The following is a 23,120-nucleotide window of genomic DNA, read 5'->3' as shown; positions in this document are numbered from 1 at the left end:
ACTATTTACACGACTTCGAATTTGAATACGAAACTTTAGAGGGAAAAAATTGTACAGTAAGCTCTATGCGAGTAGCACGAGGTAAGTCTACGTTATGTACTAAATAAAAGTAAAAGTACTGTAGCACTTCCTTTATTACGCTGTTATCAAAATGAAAAGAAAGCTACATATATCACAATTATCGTATGTGTATGAACAGTGCAATAAATAACATAAAAATGAATTTGATTTTTTCCCGTGTTTCTATAATGTCTGCCTTTTATGGAAGTGGTTTAAGTGAAAAATCTAAAAATATTAAATTTATCATTTATTTTGCGTTGTATCGAGTTACACAACAAACTATATGATAAATTCAATCTTCTTAGATTTTTTATTCGTATCACTTTTATAATTACCGACACTTTAATAAGATATATGTACACAACTAAATTCTGCATGAAAGAACAGCACGATAAAAAAGTTCAAATTCTCATAAGTTAAAGCAACTACAAAGTAACAAACGAGAAAACAAAATGTTTCACAAAGAAACACTGTATTTTCCTTCTTTCGCGTATTTTAATATCTGTTTCAGCAATCGGCCTCGTACGAAAGATGTTCCTCCAAAAACGAAGAAATACATCTGCCCCGTCGTCAGACGATAAATCGTGTATTTAATACAGACCTTACTGTGTTCACTATGCAATCTCCTCGTTCCGTTTTTCTGTTACCCTCACCAAGAAAACTTCTTGCTTTGTCAACGATGTAATACTAAAGAAAATGGCTATCTATTCGTTGAGAACGTTGTTGTGTCAGCAAGAAATGGGACAAACTTAAACAGGACTGGCGCAGATTTGATTGAGAAGCGGTCTGCTACAAACGCGGTGTGTCCTACATCTTCGGTGAGCATGGAACGAGTCGATGAAACATTCTCAAATATTCTTTTTCCTGATCTCGGTGTTCCCAGCGAATATGTGAGCGTATTCTGCTCGTGCTGATAGTGCAGCTAGCACGAATTCTGCACAGATAAGAGTTGCGAGTAAAAGAAAGGAAATAATTGTTGCAATTCACTGAGCAAATATACGCATATGCATCGTATGATCAAACATACGAACATACGAACTTAGAGCTCTTGAAAGTCTTGATAATTTAAGAAGTTTTATGAGATTCAATAAGTCTTGAGAAATGGGTAACGATTCAAACTCTTAGAAGCATTCTAAATATGTATCTTTATCCAAGTAGTACTATTGAAATGAAGTATTGCAGACAGTTTGAAAAGTCTGAGTTGTTTTTCAAGACTTTAAAGGGCTTTAGACTTCGAATCATATTTAAAGTGATTCGAATCTTCATAGTCTTGAAAAACTTCGAATCGCTTCGAAGTTGAGACTCGAACTCCTATCACTAGTTATCACTCACCGAAATTTACTGTTGTGTCAGCAGGATCAATTTTCGCGTGTTGGAACATTTTATCAGATTCTTCAAGTGGCACGTTCAGCGCCAGTTTTAGAGCTTTTCTTAGCTCCATTTTGTCGAGGCACGATAACGTTTTATTACCACATACCTGTGAATTAGTTTGTAATTAATACTCTCAATTAAGTTAATTTAGTTTGATCGGTACTTACTTCAAACGCTGTTTCGACTTTATCTAGCTCAGAGTTCGCGTTTGTTGTGGCTAATACTGTGAATATGTATTCTTCGAAATCTATTTTACCTGTTCCATGCTGAAAAAGTGAACAGTTTCGTTGTATAAAAGCTGTCTTGGTAGATGAAATATTTCATTAAAAATATAATCAAATAATACAGACCCTATCGTGTATTCGGAAGAGTTGTTGGGTGGCTGGCTCCTTCTCATCGATTCTGAGGATTTGCGCGAATTCATGTAAGTCAACAATTTCGCTTAGCCTTTCTGTTTTCTTCTGAACTAATTCTTCTTCTGTTTTTGCTGTTACCAGACTGTGGCAATAATGACAATATATGTTATACTTCCATTACGATACCTACATTTATTTGTTTTATTTATTATCGTGTTAATAACAGCATACCCTAGTTTATTACGAAGTTTGTGAGCTTCTACTATAATAGATGCACGCGGTATATGCAACTGATGAGCTTTGCTAATAATTCGACAATCGTCGTAGGTATAATCGGACACTGGGATTTTTAGTGCTCTGAAAAGCGAATAAAATATTATTCTGAATCTTCGTCTATGTGAATATGGTAACGATTCAAGTTTTCAAAAAGCCACTCACTCAGCCATAAGGCGTCGTACGTTGTTTGCGTACAGTTTAGGATCCGTTTTTTCAGCTTCGCTTGGCTTATAAACTGGGAGGAACTCTATTTCACAACTGCTATTCAGCTGAGTAAGTGTAAGCCACAGTAACTTTAATCTGAAATCATCATTTTTGGAATTCAGTTGTTAGATTACACAGAAATTTACAGGAAAGAAGGAAGTTAAAAAATATAATATCAATAAAATATCTATTATCGAGATGAAATTATGTCCCTCTTAAAATTAAGCAAGATTGGTTCTCTCACTTTCTTTTATTGCAAAAGATAAACGAGTTACCGAGATGGCCTGTTTTAGATGTAATCATTATCTTATATAGTTCCATTTAGAAAATATGGAGAACACTTACGCCCCAGGACCTTCCCAGGTCCATGTTACCGTATCCAATTTGTTAGGATATCTAATGCACACAGGCTGAACAGGAACACCAGGATAAAATGCACCCGATTTGAAGGTGATGAGGCACGAACGATTTGTACAGGTACCCTCTGGGAAAATCATGACCTGCAGAAGATATTATTTATCAGCAAATATGTCTGTTTATATAGTTTACGTTTTAATAAATTTATTCTTTATTTGGCTTGAAAATACCTGTGGCCAATCTTCTTTCGAAGTAGCTCTCTCGATTATCTCTTTAATTGTGTTTTGTCGTGAATTTGGATCTTCTCTCCAAACATACACCGGTTGTGTATAATTGATGAGCTCTGCGAGTACATCATAAAACAATTTATGTAACACATGAAGGACTTTTAGACAACATTAATTTCTTATCATGTAATCTGTATAGTGTGATTGGCTTCTGTGTTTCTCTGTATGAATTTTGTTGCAGAAATATTAAAACTGATGTTAAATCTATTTCTATTGAATAATAGATATTTGATACGATATTATGATTAAACATATTGTACATGGTTTAACACACGTCTTTTTGAAATTACTTAAAAATTTTCTTCCATCATGTGAACTATGTTTAAATAGTAGAATAGTAGATATATTTTTATTGAAATACATAAAAGAAAATTTTTCTAGGTTTCATGTGTATAGTGGTGAATGAGAAAATCCTTAATCAAATAATTCGATCATTGACAAATACATCACATTATAAAATTAATTTTCAATGTGAATCGTTAGTTTCTTATTTATTATTAACTCATTATTTCCTTTGAATTATAAAGAATACTTTTACAGTGTACTGTGTTAACTATTGAGTTAACAATTTATTTACATGTGCTGTAGGATTGTTAAAACATTTATTAATGTACAATGTCCATAACCGAACTTATTCTATGGCTTAATGTTACTCTATGGCTTAGTATAATTAATTACAGTAATGAACATTTATTTAGATTTTCTTTTTAATATTATTTGTGCTTCGACTTATGACTAATATATAATAAAAGGACACATCACTTCACTTCAGCACCAGTCCATAATATTGACTTTACAAAGTAGTATTAAAAAATAGTACAACATGATTTAGCACAGTACGATGTATTGTTTTATTTTTATGTAATCGATAATTGACGTCTAATCCATGGATTAAAAGTTAGAGGTCAACATTTCACCATTTTAATGTTACTATGAGCAAACTAAAGCAACCTTGGATAGGCTAAAAATAAACTACCCTCATGTTAATAATTTCCTTCTCATGGCGATAGTTATGTTTTTCAGAAAAATAAAAAATCTGCGTTGCTTGAAATATTCAAAGTCGTACGATTCTACTTTCGAAAAATCCGATAGCATAAGTGGAAACTAACGCAGAACAGTAACATAGAAACACAATGTATTGAAAATCCTTCAAATTCATTCTTCCATTTTTTCTCTTCTCTAATCGCTTGAATAATACCACCTTCGCAAATTCCACGAATATTCTATTCTAAAAAAGCCCACATATACCTTTTCCACGTTTCAGTGCGAATAAATGTTAATTCAACGATTGCCAAATATAAATTATAAATTACAGTTGAGAGCAGATGAGTTTTGATTTAAAGAAAAGCAGGCTACAACAAGAGCAATTTTTATTTAAATTTGATTATAAAAGATACTTCAAGGCAATATATAGGGTGTTTGACAAAATGTGTCAAAAATTTTAAGAAACATTTCTATACGTCAAAGTAAGTCGAAAATCAAGAACGACAAAATTGCGTTTGGGGCTTCGTTTCAGAGTTATTGCAAAAACGTTTAAATTTGTGCCTGACTTGGAACTTATTCTACTTCTGACGTGTGTTAACAAGGTCAGACACAGAATAACTGGTAGACTAAGTCTCAAATTAGACACAGCTGTCAGTAGAATAAGTCTCAAGCCAAATACAACAAACTCAGTAGAACAGGTCCCAAGTCAGACACAGTAAAGTCAGTAGAATAAATCTCAAGTCAGACAAAGCTATTGGTAAAACAGGTCACAAGTCAGACAGAGCTATCAAAAGAACAGGTTCCAAGTCAGACAGCGCTGTCAGTAGAATAGGTCCCAAGTCAGTCATAGAAAAATCAGTAGAATAGGTCTCACATCAGACACAGAAAAATCAGTAGAATAGGTCCCAAATCAGACACAGTAAAGTCAATAGCATAAGTCCAACATCAGATATACTTGATACATATTTTCATCTTTTTCTTAACAACTCGAAAATGAAGCCTATTTTAGCATATACATAGAACCACCCCTTAAAAATTTCCAACACTTGTCGTCGAACACCCTCTATTTCTTTTACTACCCCATGTATCGACATAGATCATCGTGTGTCATTTATAAATGACACTGTCTGAAATTTTCAACTCTAACCCGAGCACAACTACGGTCAAACTCAACTGCCCTTCGTGAACTCACGGCAAGCCACAACCATTGTCCCATCGTGTCTTTTCGGCAAATGCTGCTGGTTGGTTAAGTTGCGTGGGTTAATCGAGAAGAAGCGGATTCAGAAGAATCGTTGAATAATTGTCACATACTTCCAATAAACGGGTTCAGGCCCGATTCTCGTCTTACGATGATCGAAGGAAAGCCAGTTATGTAGACGATCCCACCGTCCATGAAGGTTGAATGGGGTGCGACCACTAGGATCGGCGCCTCCGCCCTGCTGGCCTGTCTTCCACGCACTACGATTCTCATTCCTCCTGCTTGGTAAGTCAGCCGGCCCATAAAGCACAGCCAGGGCACTATTTTGCTGCAGGTTTCAATCGAGCATGGTTAACGCATCAGACGAGACTGTTTTTGCGTTTCTCGCGGCACGGTTTGGTTACTTCTGCGGACTACATACTTGTTTCTCCGATAAGGAAACGCTCACGCTTGAGGCTCTGAATAGCAACAAAGTGTTGGTGCCGTTAGAAGTCCTAATTTAAGGGGGAATCATATGCGAAAGACTTCTTGCTTGTTAGTTCTACGTTGTGAATAAGAGATGGAGAAGTTGTACATGGTGTTTTTGATATTATTAAAAAGTATTGCCGCAAAATAATTTCGATCTTTTTTTTGTGTTGTTAATAACTCGTGTGAATAGTTGAAGGGAACTGAGGTCATGAAAAGAAAATAATTTTTATTATATTACACTACTACAGCTGTGATTCATTTTTACGTCGAAATTACAAAATTTTGTTTTCTATTGTGATCGAAATGATAATAAGTTTTCAGTGAAATAGATATTCAAGAAAATAATTGTATCTATGATTTTGACTGTTTTGATTGTTTCAGTTTTAGTATGAATTATTATTTATACTTGTACTGTCAAAAAATTTCAGTATCTTAAATTATGACACTAATATTTTAGCGATTTTGAGTAATTTTTCAAGCCAGTGTTTCGCATATAATTTAGTCATTAACTAAAATTTTCGCAATTATTTGTTTCCTCGGAATAAGATGATTGAGCCAATGAATTAATTGTACAAAGTTTTGCAAATTCTTTTCTGTGCATTTTTTAAAATATTCGTGGTGATTGTGTTTTAAACGAAGCTTTAACTCGTGTAGAATGTTTTTTATGGCAACATAGTAGAATTGTATTACTCGTATGGTAGAAAACTCCATCACCGGTTTCTTTGCACAAGAGTGAAACCTCATTGCTTTCGAGCCACGTGATATTGTAGTGAGAAAGTTTATGCAGCTGCGTTTATCACCCTTTTAGTATCGATTACATCTCAACACGAGATGCCAACATTTGTCAACGATAGTTAGAGTTTTTTAAAGACAGATACTTTGTAGAGTAAAATTTTATTCGTAGATGTACAGAAGAGGTGAAAGACAGAGTGAAGGAAAGAGAATTGAAAGAAAAACATTGAGGAAAGACAAATGCACGTGTACCAGGCGTTCGATAGTATCGTTAAGCGTTGGAAAAGAATCGTAACAGCAAATGTTGTTTTGAACCTCGCAATGATGATAATGTGCACCAGCCATATCCAGGCTAGTGGCGCGTCAGTTAGTGACATAAGTACATTATTATTATACCATTGTACCCAATTTTGTTAGTAACGATACAGTTGTTCCCATTCACCACATAAACACATTGTCTGTCAGCGTACTTTAAGTTTGTTCTTTTCATATCCAGTTGCGTGACTTTTAGAGTTGAGTATACATCAAGAACAATAAATTGCACGATTTCTTATGAAAATTTTGGAGTCCTGGTGGGAATTTCTCATTAAAAAAATCCTTTCAAAATAAAAGATAGTTGAAAATGAAAATTTCACTGCTAACATTTTAAGGTTTTCTTATATTACAAATGTTTAGATGTTTTCGTAGTAGTAAATGAAAATCAGTAAAACGTATTCTATGTGAAAGGTGTGCGAATTAGTCGTAGAAAGTTGACGTGTTCAGGAGTCTCTAAAGTGTGTTTTTCTTAACGAGTGTTCTATACTGAATGCTTAGAAGAAGAACACATCTCTATTCAGGATCTTATAGTTGCATCATTGATGTAAATACGCCTGCATGTGCCGTGAAAATAGAAAACGCGAAATTTCGCGTGTTTGTAACGAAGCTAGAGTCACGTTCCATCCTTTTGTACTGCTCAAAATAATTGGAGCATGGTTCATCTCACTTCAATAATCAATATCTTGAATATGTCTAATTTCACACGAAGCAAAGGCAAATTAAAGTATTGTGATACACTACTTTTTTATTTATGATATTTTTTTTATTTGTCACCCTTTGGATTTGTGAAGATTTTTTCATAACATAAGTATTCGTAGACTGAATTATCATTACCATTTTATGAACAATTTTTCCTGTTATTTTAGAGTTTAATTCAAGCTCATCGAGTAAGTTAACCCATTCGCATCGTGTGATGGAAGAATCTACTCGTTTTTTCTAGGTCAGTAAGAGCGGATTACATTGCCATGAAACATTATTAATTCCTCGAGTAATCTTCTCTAATTTCACTTCAAATAATTAAAATAATGTTTATGTGAATCCCTGAAGGTAATTACATAGTTTGTAATAATGTTACAAATTACGAAACTTTTTTCAAATTCGTATATACACATTACTTTCTGTGATATTTTTGGAGTACCAACATACATTCATAATTTTACAGTCTTCCACAATTTCTAGAAATATTCTGTTTGATAAAAAGCATACATTTTCATTTTACAGATATATAAATAAAAAAATTACTTCATTTTTGCAGAATTAATAACGCGATATAAATTCGTTATAAAATTCTGTAAATACTCCTCAAATTGCACCGTATTCAGATCTGTTTCCTGTCGAAAAAGGTTCTTTACAAAATGGACCGACTTCGCGTTCCAGCAAAACGATGCAAATGGTTTAAGCTTCGAGGCGACTAAAAACATTGAAACTTGAAATGAAACACGAAAGCAGCAACGAGGAGAAACGTTAGCTCGCTCCCTGTCTGCTCTGTAGATCGAGAAAAATTCGTTCGGATGGAGCGCGAGGTGTGTGTGGGCTGTCTGTGTAAAAGTGGGAGACCTACTTCCGAAAAAAGGAATGCGCCCGGTCTCCGCCTTGGCGACGATGCTCGGCCCGCCGAGGTAAACAACCGGAAGTGCGTCGAAGAAGCTTGAATGCGGGGCTAGGGCTAACACGGGTGCGTCCTTCGTTTCCGCTTTACGACCCTTGACCTTCAGATGATGGAATCCACCGCAGATGAACAAAGCTCGCATCATCCAGCAGATCACAATACGCATGTCTCTGTTTTTCCCAACCGTTCAAAATTCAACCTTTTGTCCACGTACATATTCAGATCGCGGGGACATTTTCTACTCTACATTCTGCGATCGTTACTCTTGCAAATGCGCAGGCTGTTGAAAGAAATGCGCTCGAGGATTTTCGGGCCACGCTCTCGGCTGCTGGAACGAGCGAGAATTTCGGAAATCGCTGGAGGGCTTTTGGGAAATTAGGCGTGACAGAGAGGTGTTAGGAAAAGTTTCATTTCATTACTTTCTTTTCTGTTCGCTATCTCTTCTTTTTTCTATGTGGATTGAAGAGAGTGTTTTTTGTAGTCACGTATGAGAAATTCATGACACGCGATTAAGTATTAATTAAAGTGCTACTTATTAAAGACTATGTAGAAAAATAATACGGTTTGTACACACATAACAAGATTATTGATCATTTTCTTTTTAATCCATCTTTTTTATTTTATTCTTCGCGAAAGTATGTGAGAAAAAAGTAGAAAGTGTTGTATACAAATTTTTGGACGATAGTTTATTTATAATAACAATGTATTGATACAATGCAAGACATATTATATCAGTATTCATTGTTAATATTACTCATGATACTTTCGTAGAATAGATAATGAAGGAACTAAACCTCTGCTTAAAGTGACTGCGTAGAAGAGTATGTTTTTCACGAACAAATTTATTTTTGGATATATATTTATATGAGAACCATCTCTCGTTCCATCAGAGACTAGAGGTTGCGAAATTTGAAGCGCATTTTCTTTTGACAAGTTGTGCATTTGAAGAATATATGTTAATATAAAATATGTTTAAACTACATATTTCAGCTCAGTTTTTAAGTTTGGACTTCAATGTTCCGTGTATGTTTCAGCATTATAAAGTACAATAATTATTTTTTATAAAAACATTGCAGCTATGTCCAGATTGCAATGTAATTTACAATTTAACTAAACAAGGGTCAGATTTTGCGAGATAAATGTTAAAAATTTGTTAGCTTTCATGGAATCGTAATAAATGAAACTATTAGACAATTAGTATAATAATCGAACGCTATTATTCTACAGTCTTTGAAGCAGCAAGTAATTTTAGAGGTTGTATACGATACCACTAACTTCACGTGTTGTGATCTAATATTTATTAGAAACCACAAGAAACTACGTGACAGTGCTAGCTGTAAGAAATCGGTTTTATTGATTATTTGTGAATAAATAAAGCTATCGCGTGAGTTCTCTACTTGTAGGACTGCAGTTAAAGAAATTTCTTCACCTAATATCCAATATTCATTGCTTTCGATTTCTTTGCAAGGTTAACACTTTTTAATTCTCTTTATGCCATGTCTGTGTTAATAGAATTAATAAGTTACAAAATTTTGTGTAAATATCTTTGACACAACACATCTGGACGTTTACTTTCAGGTTTTCATCAAATCAAATATTCTAAGACAAGTTGAACGAAAAATAAAAACTCGATCCATTAATCTTTACAGCTATGACACTAGTAAATTACCAGACAACGTTTCAGAAAAATGCAAAAGACAATATTAAGTACGTATACAATGTTATATATTTTATCAACTTCAATGAAGCAATAATTTTTCAAAAACTACTTTAATAATCAGTTAGTTATGAAATGATTTTATAGTTAATATGTTATAGTTTTTAGTGATTTGTTCGAGGTAGTAACCTTGATACAAATTGAAGAAAAAAAGAGGCAAATACTTTTCTTCTCTAACCAATATTTACAAATATATGCATTCCTCTTATTTATAGAATTGCAAGGGATTAATTATCTGCACCGTATGCTAGATCTAAAAATGCGTAAACCATAAAAAATCGATATTCTACATTTACAACGTGCATGAAGCTATGCATTTCCAGTTAATAAAAATATATTGAGCTACTAGCACTACTCGTGCAAAGTACAAGCGGATACGACAGTCACAATTTTGCACAAAGTGGCTATTATTTCATGTACACAAATTCGTTGAAATGCTTCTCGTGGTTCATCTTTTTACATGATTTACAATGTTCTGTTATTTTAATTGATACGATAAAAAGAATTCTGTCTTCCAAACCTAAACGTTAATAAACTGAGAGGATCCATAAATTCTATTAATTAACTTTCTCGGAGATTCAATAACTTTTAACTAATTGCTTAATATTCCTGTTCAGTGAAATTCTAAACTTTCTGAAAAGTGCCATAATTCACGTTTTAGAACCGAGAAGAAAAAGCATGACCAACATTCACTTCTAAATCGACCTTTCAAAATTACGTGGCATTATAAAATCGAATCCTTGCAATTTTACACAGATGTAACCTTCCCAAGTAAAAAAGCGATCCAAAATTTGTCTGTAGAGAACTTTGAAATGGAATCGATTCTCACGCGCCATTGGATGCTCAATTTCTTATGGAATGCTTGAAAAACTCTTGCAATGTTTTTATGACCACGATGAAAGTCACGGTCACTGGAAGACTGTAATCAAGCATGAAACGCTACGCTTCCGATAATTAAGGATCGTTGGGAACAAAAATCGTGGCACGAAACGATCTCATCCGCGCCAATCCTATGGTGAATTCCATCGATTCGACGTCCATAGAAAGACGGATGCGAACTACTTGCCTGACGCACACTTTCTCCCGTTACTTATTCTTTTTATCGTATCCTCGACCGTTTCTTTTCCGCGGTCATTCACGCTCTCTCCCCACTGGCATCTTCAATAGTTTCAAGTATGCGCTCATGAAATAAAATTCTTAAACGGATTTCCGCTATTTACCTTCCCCCGCTTTGCATTAACGCCTATGTATCTTCGTCGGGAGCATTTTTAAATGTCAGTCGGGGAAGAATTGCAGGAGTTAGCATTCGCCGAAACGAATTTCGTTTAGATCAAGCCATAAAGCTGAATAAACTTCTAGCAAGGCAGAGCTACGGGAAATTTTTCTTTTCAACGAGGAACTTGTTACTGTATCTACATTGCATTTGTTAACCGAATGAGGAGATAAGTCGTACGAATAAATTTACATTTTTAATGTAAATGTTAACTGTACTATAGATATTTCTATTGAAGGGATCATTTTAACAGAGAGTTACTTTAATTTATGAGAAGGCATATTTTAGAAAGTATGTTAATTCGGAAAAATAAAGATGTAAAAGTTAGATGAAGTTGAGAAAGTTATTAGAATCATATAGGAAAAAGATGTATGACATTAATGGATAGCAGATATTTAGTTTCACGTACTTTTTTAAGACAATGGTATCTATATGTAGGATAGATTTTGGTGGAAGTAAATTAGTTCTCTGTTTGTTTCTTTTTTTAAGTTAAGCTGGATATACACCAGCGAACAGTTCGCGAATATTGTTCGTAAACAATGTCTGCAAACAATTCACAAATTTTTTATCACTCTTACTCGATTTTTCCACGAACACTAAGACCAGTATTGCGAACAGATTGAATGTCCTTACTGTTTGCGAACAGTTCGCGAACTCTGGTGTATTCGCACCTCTAGAAAAGGTGCAAGTTCAATGTATTAAAAAACGAAAAAATTAAGAGATCTTGAAATATTTTTAACTTTCTCATTCGTTCATTGTTTATTCTCATTTTGTTCAATATAATATATTCAATATAATTACTGTACTCCAAAGAAGACAATTCAGAGTTTTTATAAAATTTAGTTATTAAAATTAAATAACACTAAAAAAAATCATGCAGCTTTTTAATATTAATTCACACCCACGAATATGGATAACATAGAGCTGTTGCTCTCTTAATTAATTTTATCAGTGCATTGCATGTGTCATGTTTAGATTTAAAGTTGATATCAGATAAATGCGACGTAAGCACGAATGAAGTGAAAATTAAGATAGGTAAGTAGAACACGACTGCTTAGAGGTACGTGTTGGCGAGGCGAAAAGTAAAAGTATAATTAATATAAATTAGAAGCAAAGGACACCTGTGAGACAAATGCAGATGCAAGAAATATTGTAAATTTCAATCAAACGTTTTTGAACATAAATGCCCATATACTCAGACAGAAAGTGCTGCCAAGGTTTTAAGCTATGTATTAATGTAGCAGCATAGAATGATTCATAATGACACATCTATCGAGGAATTGGTAAAACACAATAAAAGTTTTGAATTAGACATTCCCATCATTTGACGCATTTACTCTCTATCATTTTTTAACTGAAAGCAGTAGGTAATAGAAATCAAAATTAATCAGAAACTTTATAGCGTTTTCATGAAGAAGCTACTCTTGAAAGAACCAAAAATTATATGCCTTAATAATTTCTTCATTTCACAAAAATATATGAATTTTAAAACAATATAATATTTTTCACGTCTCAAGGGGTTAATAATATCGCATTATTCACTGCGTTTTTCAGAACATTTCCGACTTTTCTTGCTTTCAGGATAAAGCAAGTTCGAACACGTACAAAACCTTCCTTTTATCGTACCTTACCATTCCCTTAATGGATCGCCAGACAGTTCTGAATCGCCCTATATAGCTCGAAGCGTCATCAGGAGAAAAAGAGAGTGTACGTACAAAAAGCGCAGAGGAACGAGTAGTAATGGTGGCTCGATGCCTTACCGTCTCCACCCTGTCAGGGGGGCTCGACGAAGATCTTCCTCGGACAGTCCAAGGAGACCTAGACAAGCGAGGAGCCAGGCCATGATCACCAGGGCCGTAATTGCAGCCAGTCTGAATGGTAGTAGAGCTACCGTCAGGAATGCCGTCTGAAACATGAAGTACTTCCGCTTCAGTGAGTCCATCAGTGTGTAGCCGCAGTGCAGGAAAGGGGGAACATAGAAAACAGAGGGTTCCTTAAGATTGCAACCTCACTTAATTTGCAGCCTTAATGCAATTTTAACTCCATCGTTTGCCACGCGTCGGCAACGCGGCGTGGATTATTTCTTGGTACATTTTACCCTGCTGTGAAGGTCAAATTATCGTTCAGACAAGTTCCCTACCCTGAAAATATGATGCTTAAACTCGTTTCAGGAAATTATATCTAGATTAGATTAAAGTATTCGACTGCTTTAAGGTGTTCGTGGATTCGAGCTGTTATGATTTGTTATACATAGTTTATTTTTTTCTATAAAGTAGCCTCCTTTCTTATTACTTAATAATTTTCATTCATAAAATTCAAATTTTAAACACATGAATATTGTAGTTGTTCTGCCAACTCCAGTAGTATATTTTTTTATAAAAATATGATAGCACGTTCAAATTAGGTAATTTATTTTAAATTAAATTCCTTCAGAAATATAGTACATATTGAAGAGAATGTTCAGGATTTTTTTATTCTATAGCTATTGAAGCTGCTCCGTATCACCTTTAGTTAGTGTTAACGATAACACGAATGAATGGCTGAAATTTTCAGCACGATCAGCATGATCTTTGATGCTCTAACAACAATGAACGACGTCGGCGGCACTCGTCCAGAAAGATAGTTTATTTTGTGTGACAATCGATAAGTATCGATTGCCTTCGAAAAAAGAGTACAGGACGATGACCCTCTGTCCCGATTGATCACTTAAAATTTCCTTAACCTACTTTCCCTCTATCTACGTATTTTACCTCATATTAAAATAGCTGCTGTGTTAATCTTTGTTAGGAAAAAGCTGTATATTCATTTCTGCCTTTTACTTTAATTTCGTTTAATTTCTGTTGCACAGGTTTAATATTTCACTTGCGTTTTGACGTGAAATTCATTCCCTTTGTAATTGCACAGAGTATTTTTGTATATGAAAATTTAATTCACGATGTGAATTAATCGTTTCTGCAGTTTAGAAACGCTTAATAGAAAATTGTTGAGTATCATTTTTACCATGTGAAACAAGCGAAATTAAAAAATTTATTAAGTTGTTATTATTAAAACATTATTTATTATTTTTATATGTATGGTTTTATACAGGTATTAGATATTTTAAGGAGGGATTCTACATGCTAAAATAATACGAAGTTGCGTTTGAGAGTTACTTTCGAGCTATCAATTGTTGAGAAGACGCCTAAAATACGCAGGAAGCGTGTCTGGCTCGGGACTGCAGTTATTCTACTGACTTCGCCGTGTCAGGTCTGACCAATTACGTAGGCAGTAGAATAGAAGTCAGACACACTTCACGCGGATTTTGAACGTTCTTACAACAATCACTGTGTAAATTCTCAAATAGTTAAAAGCTTCGCGTATAAGTACCACGTAAAACTGAAAGGCTATTTGATCAAATGAAAATAAAAGAGGCATAAAAGTTTGTAAGAGATTGCATCGATGTGGGTTCACCGAACCTCTTTCTAAATTGTTATGTGGACCACTTTTTTCCTCAGTGGGCCAAGGTTACGGGATTGGAGAGGCTTTGGGATGCTGATGTCCGGAGGGCGAAGAGGAGTGGGAAAGGAAAGGTGCGGGAAGATGTGGCGGAGAGCAAAGAGGAAAAAAGGAGAAACGGGTACCGTTCGTTCGCGTTCCGTTAGGCTCCATCACCTGTTAACTTCATTCTGCTTTAGTGTGAGCGACGATATTTACATAACACACATATTTACATAACACTCGCACACGGCCTTTTCAAGATCGAGGTTATGGTCAAAGTAATCTTTACGATATCCTTTGTTTGTTTGCGTATTGTCAACAAACTATTTTTTTTTTTTTTAAGAAAGAAAAAATTATCTTGTTTTGGCTTATTTATTGTATTTTCATACTCTTTCTCGTTCAGTACTTAGTGCAGTCGAACTTAAGTTCCTAAGTGTATATTTTGTATGTATTTTTTTTAAATAATTACTAATTGATTCACAAAAAAGTAAACAAAATTTTGGAATTTGTATATCTTATTTTGTTAAAATATATGCATTTTATATAGGGCAATGTGTAAAATAATTTTTGTATAATAATATGATTAATATTTAAAGAAATTACTAAATTAATTTTTTTCAAGCATACAGTTAATGTTCTGCAATTTTTTAAGGAATTACGTCTACTTTAAAATATACTACAATCTTTTCACTACATTACGTTTAACACACTTTTCCCACCATTTATCTTTTCGTCTGTTCTCGACTGTCTGGAATCCTCAAATACGTTCATGCATAATGCACGTTGTGTATGACTTTGAAGATCGAGGTTGTGACCGAGTAATTCTGACCCTTCATCTTTCGCAAGAGTTTGGAAATCTTTTACTTTAATCTTAATTTGAATTTGTAAAACTGTACAGGTGTTTATTTAAACAAGTTCTTAGTTCTAAAACTCCCCTCACTCAGTCAGAAAATATTAAAAGAAATCGTCTCTACCTGTAAGAGTTTTCGAAAAAGTAATCTGTAACACTATATGTAGCCTTTCACATATATTGATTTTTCCCTTTACTCTCCGAAGAGTAAATAAATTCAATACCAGTTTCTCAAATTTGTTATATTTATTTTTAAAAAAACATCGAAATCGCGTAAATGGTTAGTTTCACTCTCCACTTACTGGAGCAGTAATTGATCGAAAATGACAGCAATTTTCCTCCTGAACGAACGATATCGAACACTCATTTTGCGAATTGTCGCCTTAAAAGTTATCGCATCTGGGTCAGTCGAAAGTAGCCTACAAAACCATGAGCTACTCATCGTCTTTTAAATTTCGATCTTCTTTATCCACTTTGCATGTATTAAATACTATTATTTTAATATTGGACATACACATACACGACTTACAAAATTCACCACGTAAAAGGTAGTAACATTGTTTAAAAAATGAGAGTTTCGCCAAATATGAAGACACACGGAGAAACTGAATACGATATGTTGCCTTCTTTTTAATGCAAAAACCAAAATGTTGGGTAATCGTTTTTCATGGTTTTACGAGTTGGAACGCGCAGTAAAAGCGATACATTTTAAGCAGGCAAAATAGAAAGATAGAAAGCCTTAAACGTGGTGTCTTCGCTTTCAAATTAGTATAAAGTACTGTGATTAGAAATCATTCCTCGTCTCTTGTTTTTAAAGTCAATGCACCACGTAAAAGTTTCGACTTTTGTGGGAGAAAGTGAACGATGGACTATGGAGGATATTGTAAAATGTGTAGCTTCCTGACTGTGCTAACATCTCGATGGATCCTGACGTTTCAGTAACCGTTTGAACTAGTCACGATTATCTCGAAGCGAGTCCTCTTCCTTGGAAAGGAACATAACTTCTGATATATCAAACGCTGTTTTACTGTGTCACGATTGCTTTCTAGATAGTAAATAAGTATGTGTACATATCTGATAGAATTTTATGTGAATGACGCGTGCTTGTTTTTTTGTAAAAGATGTAGTACTCGATATAGATATTTTTATATGTAGATATGTCATTAACCAGCAATTTGATACTAATAAATACTCTAAATACTAAAAAAAATTCACGAAATAGTATAAAATCCTTTTTTATTGATATTTTATCTACTTTTTAGTAGATATAATTTGTAGCCTTTTGAAACACTTATATCTTTAGAAAATTTTAAAAGTGATAGCGTATCGAATAAGTTCAATGATACCATTGATACCACGAATATTTCGATGAAAACGTCAGAAGGTGTTTTAGCGAAATTATAGTAGCGTGATGCATTGACTAACTCTTAATTAGTATGCCAGAGAAGTAAGCGGCGCGTACGTAAGTTTTTGTTCACGAACTTCCAATGAACTCCTCAATGCCGTGCAAGATGCCTTGAAAAGTTAAGGTCGTTCATTAAATATCGTGAATGGTACGTGTTGTAGAAGGTAAGGCTCCCAAACGATATGAATCACGAATTTCATCTCGTGAGTTAATGAATTCAAAACTTATTCGGGTCGACGGTCTAGAATAGTGTCAAGGCACTCCAGAACGAGGAAGAATAGTCAGACTTATTATTTGCGTGTGAGAATTTTTAAATACGCAAGGATACCAGAATTGTAAACTGAGTTACCTCGAATGAATACCTGATTTATTTAAAATAATTATCTGTAAGAGATCTTTTTTATCAAATCGTTTATTCCAGTCAAAAATATTTGCTGGTTTGTATTATTGACATAAATGTTTATTACTCTTATGAATATATAAAGATTACTATTGAAATTTGGAGGTCGCTTATTTTCATATTATGTTTCCTAAAAGTTTATGAAAATGAATATATAAATCACAGAATTCTTTTTTAAAGATCTAAAGCCTATAAATCTCTTTCAAAATTCATTTTTTTATAAATAAACATCACTTCTCCTTTCATAGTTCAACTACCGTTCTTGAGCATGGACCTTGCTCCGTATGATTTGTACCAAAAAAAAGTCTTGGAGTTGTTTTTAGTCTCTCATTCTTTGTAGAGAATGTGTTCCACAGAATGGGCTAGCTCTCTACGTGCTTATGACCCACATTTTGTAGAGGCAAAAGACTTGCACTATTCGCAGTGAAAATTGACAGGGATTGTTACCCCAGATTTTTCGTGTTGCTGCTTTTTCTGTCGGGATCACAATATTTTTGTGTTTGCTAATACAAATTTATTGTTCCCTGTTTAAATACTCCATTTCCTGTTTGATTACTTGTATACGTAAACGATGTCGATTTATTTGTTTATCTGTTCCTTGTATAAATCCAAATTGTTTTATTACTATCGTAACCATTTTTTATGATATAATTAGTTACGTAGTATATGTAGAAAATTATATATATTGGAAAATATTAGTAATAGAATTGAGAATAATTAAGTTATGAGCATTGGTCACAACTGCATTAGTTTCTTTTCTAAGCACTGCTTTAAAGCTTGATTCAAATGAGGTTCGTGATACAATCGAGAGAGTATCGATAATGATTAAACTCGAGAAATGCTAATTTTATAGGTCTTCGTTCTTCTGTTTCTGCTTGTGATCGAGCATTGAAGCTTAATAAGCTCTAAGGTGGTCAAGGAAAGTAAAATATTTGCAAAGAAATAGAGCTTTCGAACACTACTGATAATCATGTTTGCTATTTCATTGAAAAGCAATAGATAAAATTTACAATTTGATTTATATCAATTAAAATTTTGATACACAGTAAATCAATTTAATTTGATACTGAAAGACGCTATACTACATTTGAAAATAGTTCAAGATTTCTTTTATTTTTTTTACAACAAATGAAGAATCAATTTAGTAAACTACGAAAAATATTCAGTTTTTTTTTTAGGTTCTTGTGCATTGCATTGCAAGTGCATTGAACAATTCTATATAAAAATGTGTGATGTAAATTTTCAGCATCTTGTAACAGAATTTTGCTAAAAAAGACTTATTCAAGGATGTGACTCTAAACATTAGACACGTATCATGAACACGATCCAGCACGCTACTCCGAGATTTTCTCGTAATAGTTAAAGAGATTTTCCTTCCTACCGAAATGATAGAGGCTTCGAAATTCAATATTACAGAGATATATATTACTTCATTTAGCATTACCATGATCTAGCATTAGTAAAAGAGACTGTTAAAATAGTACTGCTTAATTACGTCAGACCATTTATTTTTTTTAGTCTTGATATGTGTTATTTTTAGCCTAATTCAAAGTGAAAGATATGGGCACTATGATTCCTTGTCAAAAATAAATACATAGTACGGAAAAAGTGATCATTAGAAATAATGGTTTTGTTTTTAAAACAATTCTTTGCTATTATCAATTCTAAAAAGATAATATTATCTGACGTATTATTTATGACTCTTTCTTTAGAATATTTAAAATAAGGTGCTGCAAAGTGAATTTTGTTTACCGGTTGCTACAATCGTACAACTTCCGCCTTCATTCGGAACAGTCATCGATTGATGCTGTATCGTACTGATGGAACTGGCTCCTATTGTAATTTCATCTTCTCCCGCGGTACTATCGGGTTCCTGTTACATAATACTACCGCAATGGTCACATGGAGGACCAACGAAAGGTCGCGACTATTCCGCGCTAATATAAGATGTAGGATTTATAAAAATTTGTGTTAGTGACTAACTAATACTTTCTTATTAGTTCCTTCGCCATGCAGTGGCCTGAGTTGCCCTGAATTCAGTACGTCCAGTTCATTTCGAACGGAGAAAGTTTGATTTAAACTCGAATAGGTCGAATAGTTGAAAAGAAAATTAACTTGTTACCGGGAGCTGAGCCTTAACATTGATCAAATTTCTTTCAAATCTTCTTTTCAATAGACCACCGAAGTTGGCAAAGATTAGTCAATGGAAATAGAAAGAACTAATTATTTACTTTAATTTTTAATTGTGAAAATATATTGGAGTATAGTCTATGTGGAGATTATAGATCATCTACAAAGTTAAATTGTATCGTGATAAGCTAATTATACGTGAAATGACATTACGAAACAGAGTAGCAGTATATTATAACAGTAATTTAATAATATTTCATAGTGTGGATATAATACCACTTGGTACTGTATTAATTTTCTATGAATTAATATTTCACCTATATAGCATCCTCTTTCTGATCATGTTTTAATATGTTCTATTTATTACAGTAAATTAACTGATCACTATGATGTAATCTCTGGCACTATGCATCGAAAAATTATTTGTACATTTACTGCCACAATTGTTTGAATAACTAAGCGTAACTAAATAAGTATCATTAATTCTACGTGGAATTTTTTTAACACGTGTTTCGTGACTTGATGCAATTTCGATTATTGCGTGCATCAGCTGTAACGGTAGACAAAATCGTGTAGTACCGTTAAAATCACTGCGAATTATGTGCAAGCCTGCTTTTGATTACACTTGAGAGATTACACATTGAAACTAACAGTTCTTCACATTTTATAGACGTTTTCAAAAGTAATAACTAACGCTTTAAAATAAGCATTGCTTATCAAGTTAACTTGCTTTATTGAGAATTACATTCGAATGTTATTAAACAAATTTATTTTAATTATTTTGATTATATATGATTTCATTATATATTATTACTTATTTCTTTATTTTATTATATGCATAAGGATCTTTTTGGGAATGTAACTTTCATATATATGAGGCCGTATTAAAACTGCATGAAAAAATCAAGTTTTTTAAAACAATGCATATTTACGTAACAGGAAGATAACAAAGACATAACTAATAAAGAAAGCCATAATTTTCTATCTTTATAACCGGTGTGAATATTATTTTAAGCGATGCGCTATTGCGTATGTAATTGTCAAGCGATGTGCACGCATATTAATTATCACATGTGGTACATAAGAAACAAGGTATATTTATGTACGTACGCAAAATTGTTTCAATACTATGATCATTATAAATATGCTCGAAGAACAGTACGAACTATTAATGCTTTTGGCTGCCAGACGAGATCGATAAAATCACTGATTAGTCACTTATGAGCCATGCGGTCGAGCGTGTGCAGTGTTTGCACGTCAAATAATACAAACGCATCTGTTTCGCAATCTATAATACAAATTCAACGATTTCGTGTGTTTTTTATATAATTATTTGGTAATTTTATACAGTCGATTCTGTTCACGCGAAAACAGAATTTCCATAAAAATTTGTACAAATCTGTTTATGGATGTACAGTATGTATTTTCATTAAATAATCAAAAATGCAATATAACAGAAGACAAAAAATTCACGAGTCACAAAGTAATAGTTCCCTCATACAAGATTGTTAAAGTTTTAGTTAAATAGATTGCGTGTAGTTCTTTCTTGTAACAGTGTACTTCCCTCAACCTTTCTTACAGTTCCTCGAACACGAAGCCGCGTAAGGGCTTCCACTTATAGACAGCATTGCTCTATGAAACTTTAACAACCTTGCTTGAGAAAACAGTTTCTTCATGACACGTGATTCCTCTTAAACTCTTAATTCGATCACTAAACAGATCAAACAGAAATGAAATGAAAAAAGATAGAAGAATTTTATCTTCAAAATTTATGTACAAAGTTTCTAGTGATTCACATGTACAATGATTTACTGTTGTTCAAGGAGATATAGAGGAGTTGTAAACTGCATCCCTAAGTAGGGGTCCTAACTGGATCTACGCAGTCGAAAACCTGATATAAAACGTAATACTTAATCACAGCTTCTACGTAATAAAATGACAAATTTCTTTAAGCTCGAAAAAATTTCAAATTATAAGTTTGTTAGCTTAATCTACGATTTTTAGTTTAGATATTAATCAAAACATTAGACACTTTTCCATAAGTATAATTCTAGTCTACAAACTAAATTATGGCATAGTGTTTGCAACAAATCCTAGATTTTTATTCCCCGAAGTGCTGAAATAATTTTTCCTCATAACTTTTTAAATCTTGTGATACTTCTCCCACGAAATTGTCCAGTAACGCATCTAACAGTCCTAATAGTAAACAAGTTTTGACATTGTATCGTGTACAGTCACATACGAGTTATTAAACTCACACAAAATTTCAGTTACTTAATAATCTATCAGCAAAGGTGGACCCAACCTGACCCACGTTGTATCCTTATCATATGAAATGATTCATAGATTATTTATATTATTGATGTTACGTCGAAAGCCCAAGTTCATTATGTAGATATCTCTCCAGAAAGAGTCAATAATTAAAACACAGTGAATCTGGTTTAAGTACTACCCCTGGCAAAAAGTTTTCGATCAAAAGCAGCAACACAAAGTTAGTTAAAAATATCGTAGTTCTTGAAGATAGGATACTACCTCACCAAATCCCTTTAATATTCCTCTATGTTTTATACTCCCACGATAGCATTTTACATTTCAAAAATTACAATATTCTGAAATAACTTCATATTGTTGGGTTTAATCTAAGACTCTTTGCCAAGGGTAGCACAGTAAAAGAAACCCCAATCACCTTAGCCAAGTGTCGAACGAAGAAACCTGGTCCCTCGAATAAAAGTCTACAAGCCACAGTGTCGAAGCGCAACCACAGTAGTACACTAGAGAAAAATCCATTCTATTATTACAGCGAGAAGCCACTGCTCAAGTTCATCTCTGCCGGTATGCGGGCCTGCCGGAAGCACAGGGGCCAACGTCGTCTATTCTCTCTCGATCAAATTCCCCGCCCCGCTGCGGCGCGTCGCGCAGCGCCCCGCCCTCGTCAACCCTTAAAACTGATGGGCCCGCGTGAGCATCGATCCCGAGGGAGGATTTCCGTGTGCGGTAAGATTCGTCGAGCTACTGACCTTGAGTTTGTCGTAGGTTGTGTCGAGCTCCAGACGATGGACGAACGGGTTCAGGATGTCAGCGCCGAGGGACGCGGCGTCGACGTCCTCGTGCTTGCTCCGCATCTTCCCGTTCACCTCATCCATGTTTCCCTCCCGTCAGAAGCGGGGACGGACAAAGGGGGAACGTGCGGAAAAAATGAAGACGAGAGAGGCGACGACGCGACTGAGACGCGGCACGACGTCTCGCACACCGTTCTTGCCCGCGGAACGTCGATACGCGGTTGGGACAGGTGCGTGGGGTTGCCCAAATAATGGAGAAGCCTGACCGCCCGGGGTCGGTGCTGTGTAAACGGAGGGGAAAAAAAACAACGAGGAAGAGAAAGGGGAGAGACGACTAGTCGCGGCGAGACATGATCGCGCGCGAAGGGGTTGTCGGTCGACACTCTACTGTGCACTCGCGCTCGTTCGGTTCGACCGAACGAACCGGCCAAATCGTTCCACGAACGTTACCGAACCCTACCGAACGCACGGGGGATACTGTCCGATGCGCGCGCACTGCGCTACCTCGGCGAAAGCGCGTTCGACTCTTTTCGACAGACTGCCCCTGCGAGGCCGAGACCAAACGATCAGAGAACGCCAGGGGCGTCTGCGT

The 23,120-nt window shown here is 34.6% G+C and overlaps 1 protein-coding gene across 2 annotated transcripts; it reads right to left on the bottom strand.

Moving 5' to 3' along the window:
* Positions 1-351: 351 nt before the first annotated feature.
* Lpcat (lysophosphatidylcholine acyltransferase) lies at positions 352-23,052 on the bottom strand. Of its 2 annotated transcripts, none has more exons than XM_076387293.1 (11): positions 22,487-23,052; positions 12,968-13,113; positions 5,207-5,421; positions 2,855-2,967; positions 2,613-2,767; positions 2,226-2,363; positions 2,019-2,144; positions 1,782-1,929; positions 1,599-1,697; positions 1,393-1,537; positions 352-994 (listed from the first exon to the last, which is right to left on the bottom strand). In XM_076387293.1, exons 1-11 carry the CDS (start codon positions 22,610-22,612, stop codon positions 909-911), a joined length of 1,497 nt encoding a protein of 498 aa, XP_076243408.1. In that variant the 5' UTR covers positions 22,613-23,052; the 3' UTR covers positions 352-908. The 2 variants fall into 2 exon arrangements, with proteins under 2 accessions (XP_076243408.1, XP_076243405.1); XM_076387290.1 differs by lacking the exon at positions 5,207-5,421 and adding an exon at positions 8,170-8,387 and having other exon boundaries at positions 22,487-23,045.
* Positions 23,053-23,120: the final 68 nt, after the last annotated feature.

This window comes from Calliopsis andreniformis, chromosome 2 (assembly GCF_051401765.1).
Source record: "Calliopsis andreniformis isolate RMS-2024a chromosome 2, iyCalAndr_principal, whole genome shotgun sequence".
NCBI classification, from domain to species: Eukaryota; Metazoa; Arthropoda; class Insecta; order Hymenoptera; family Andrenidae; genus Calliopsis; species Calliopsis andreniformis.
The sequence above is the reverse complement of the archived record's forward strand: the minus strand, read 5'-3'. Positions and strand labels throughout refer to the sequence as shown.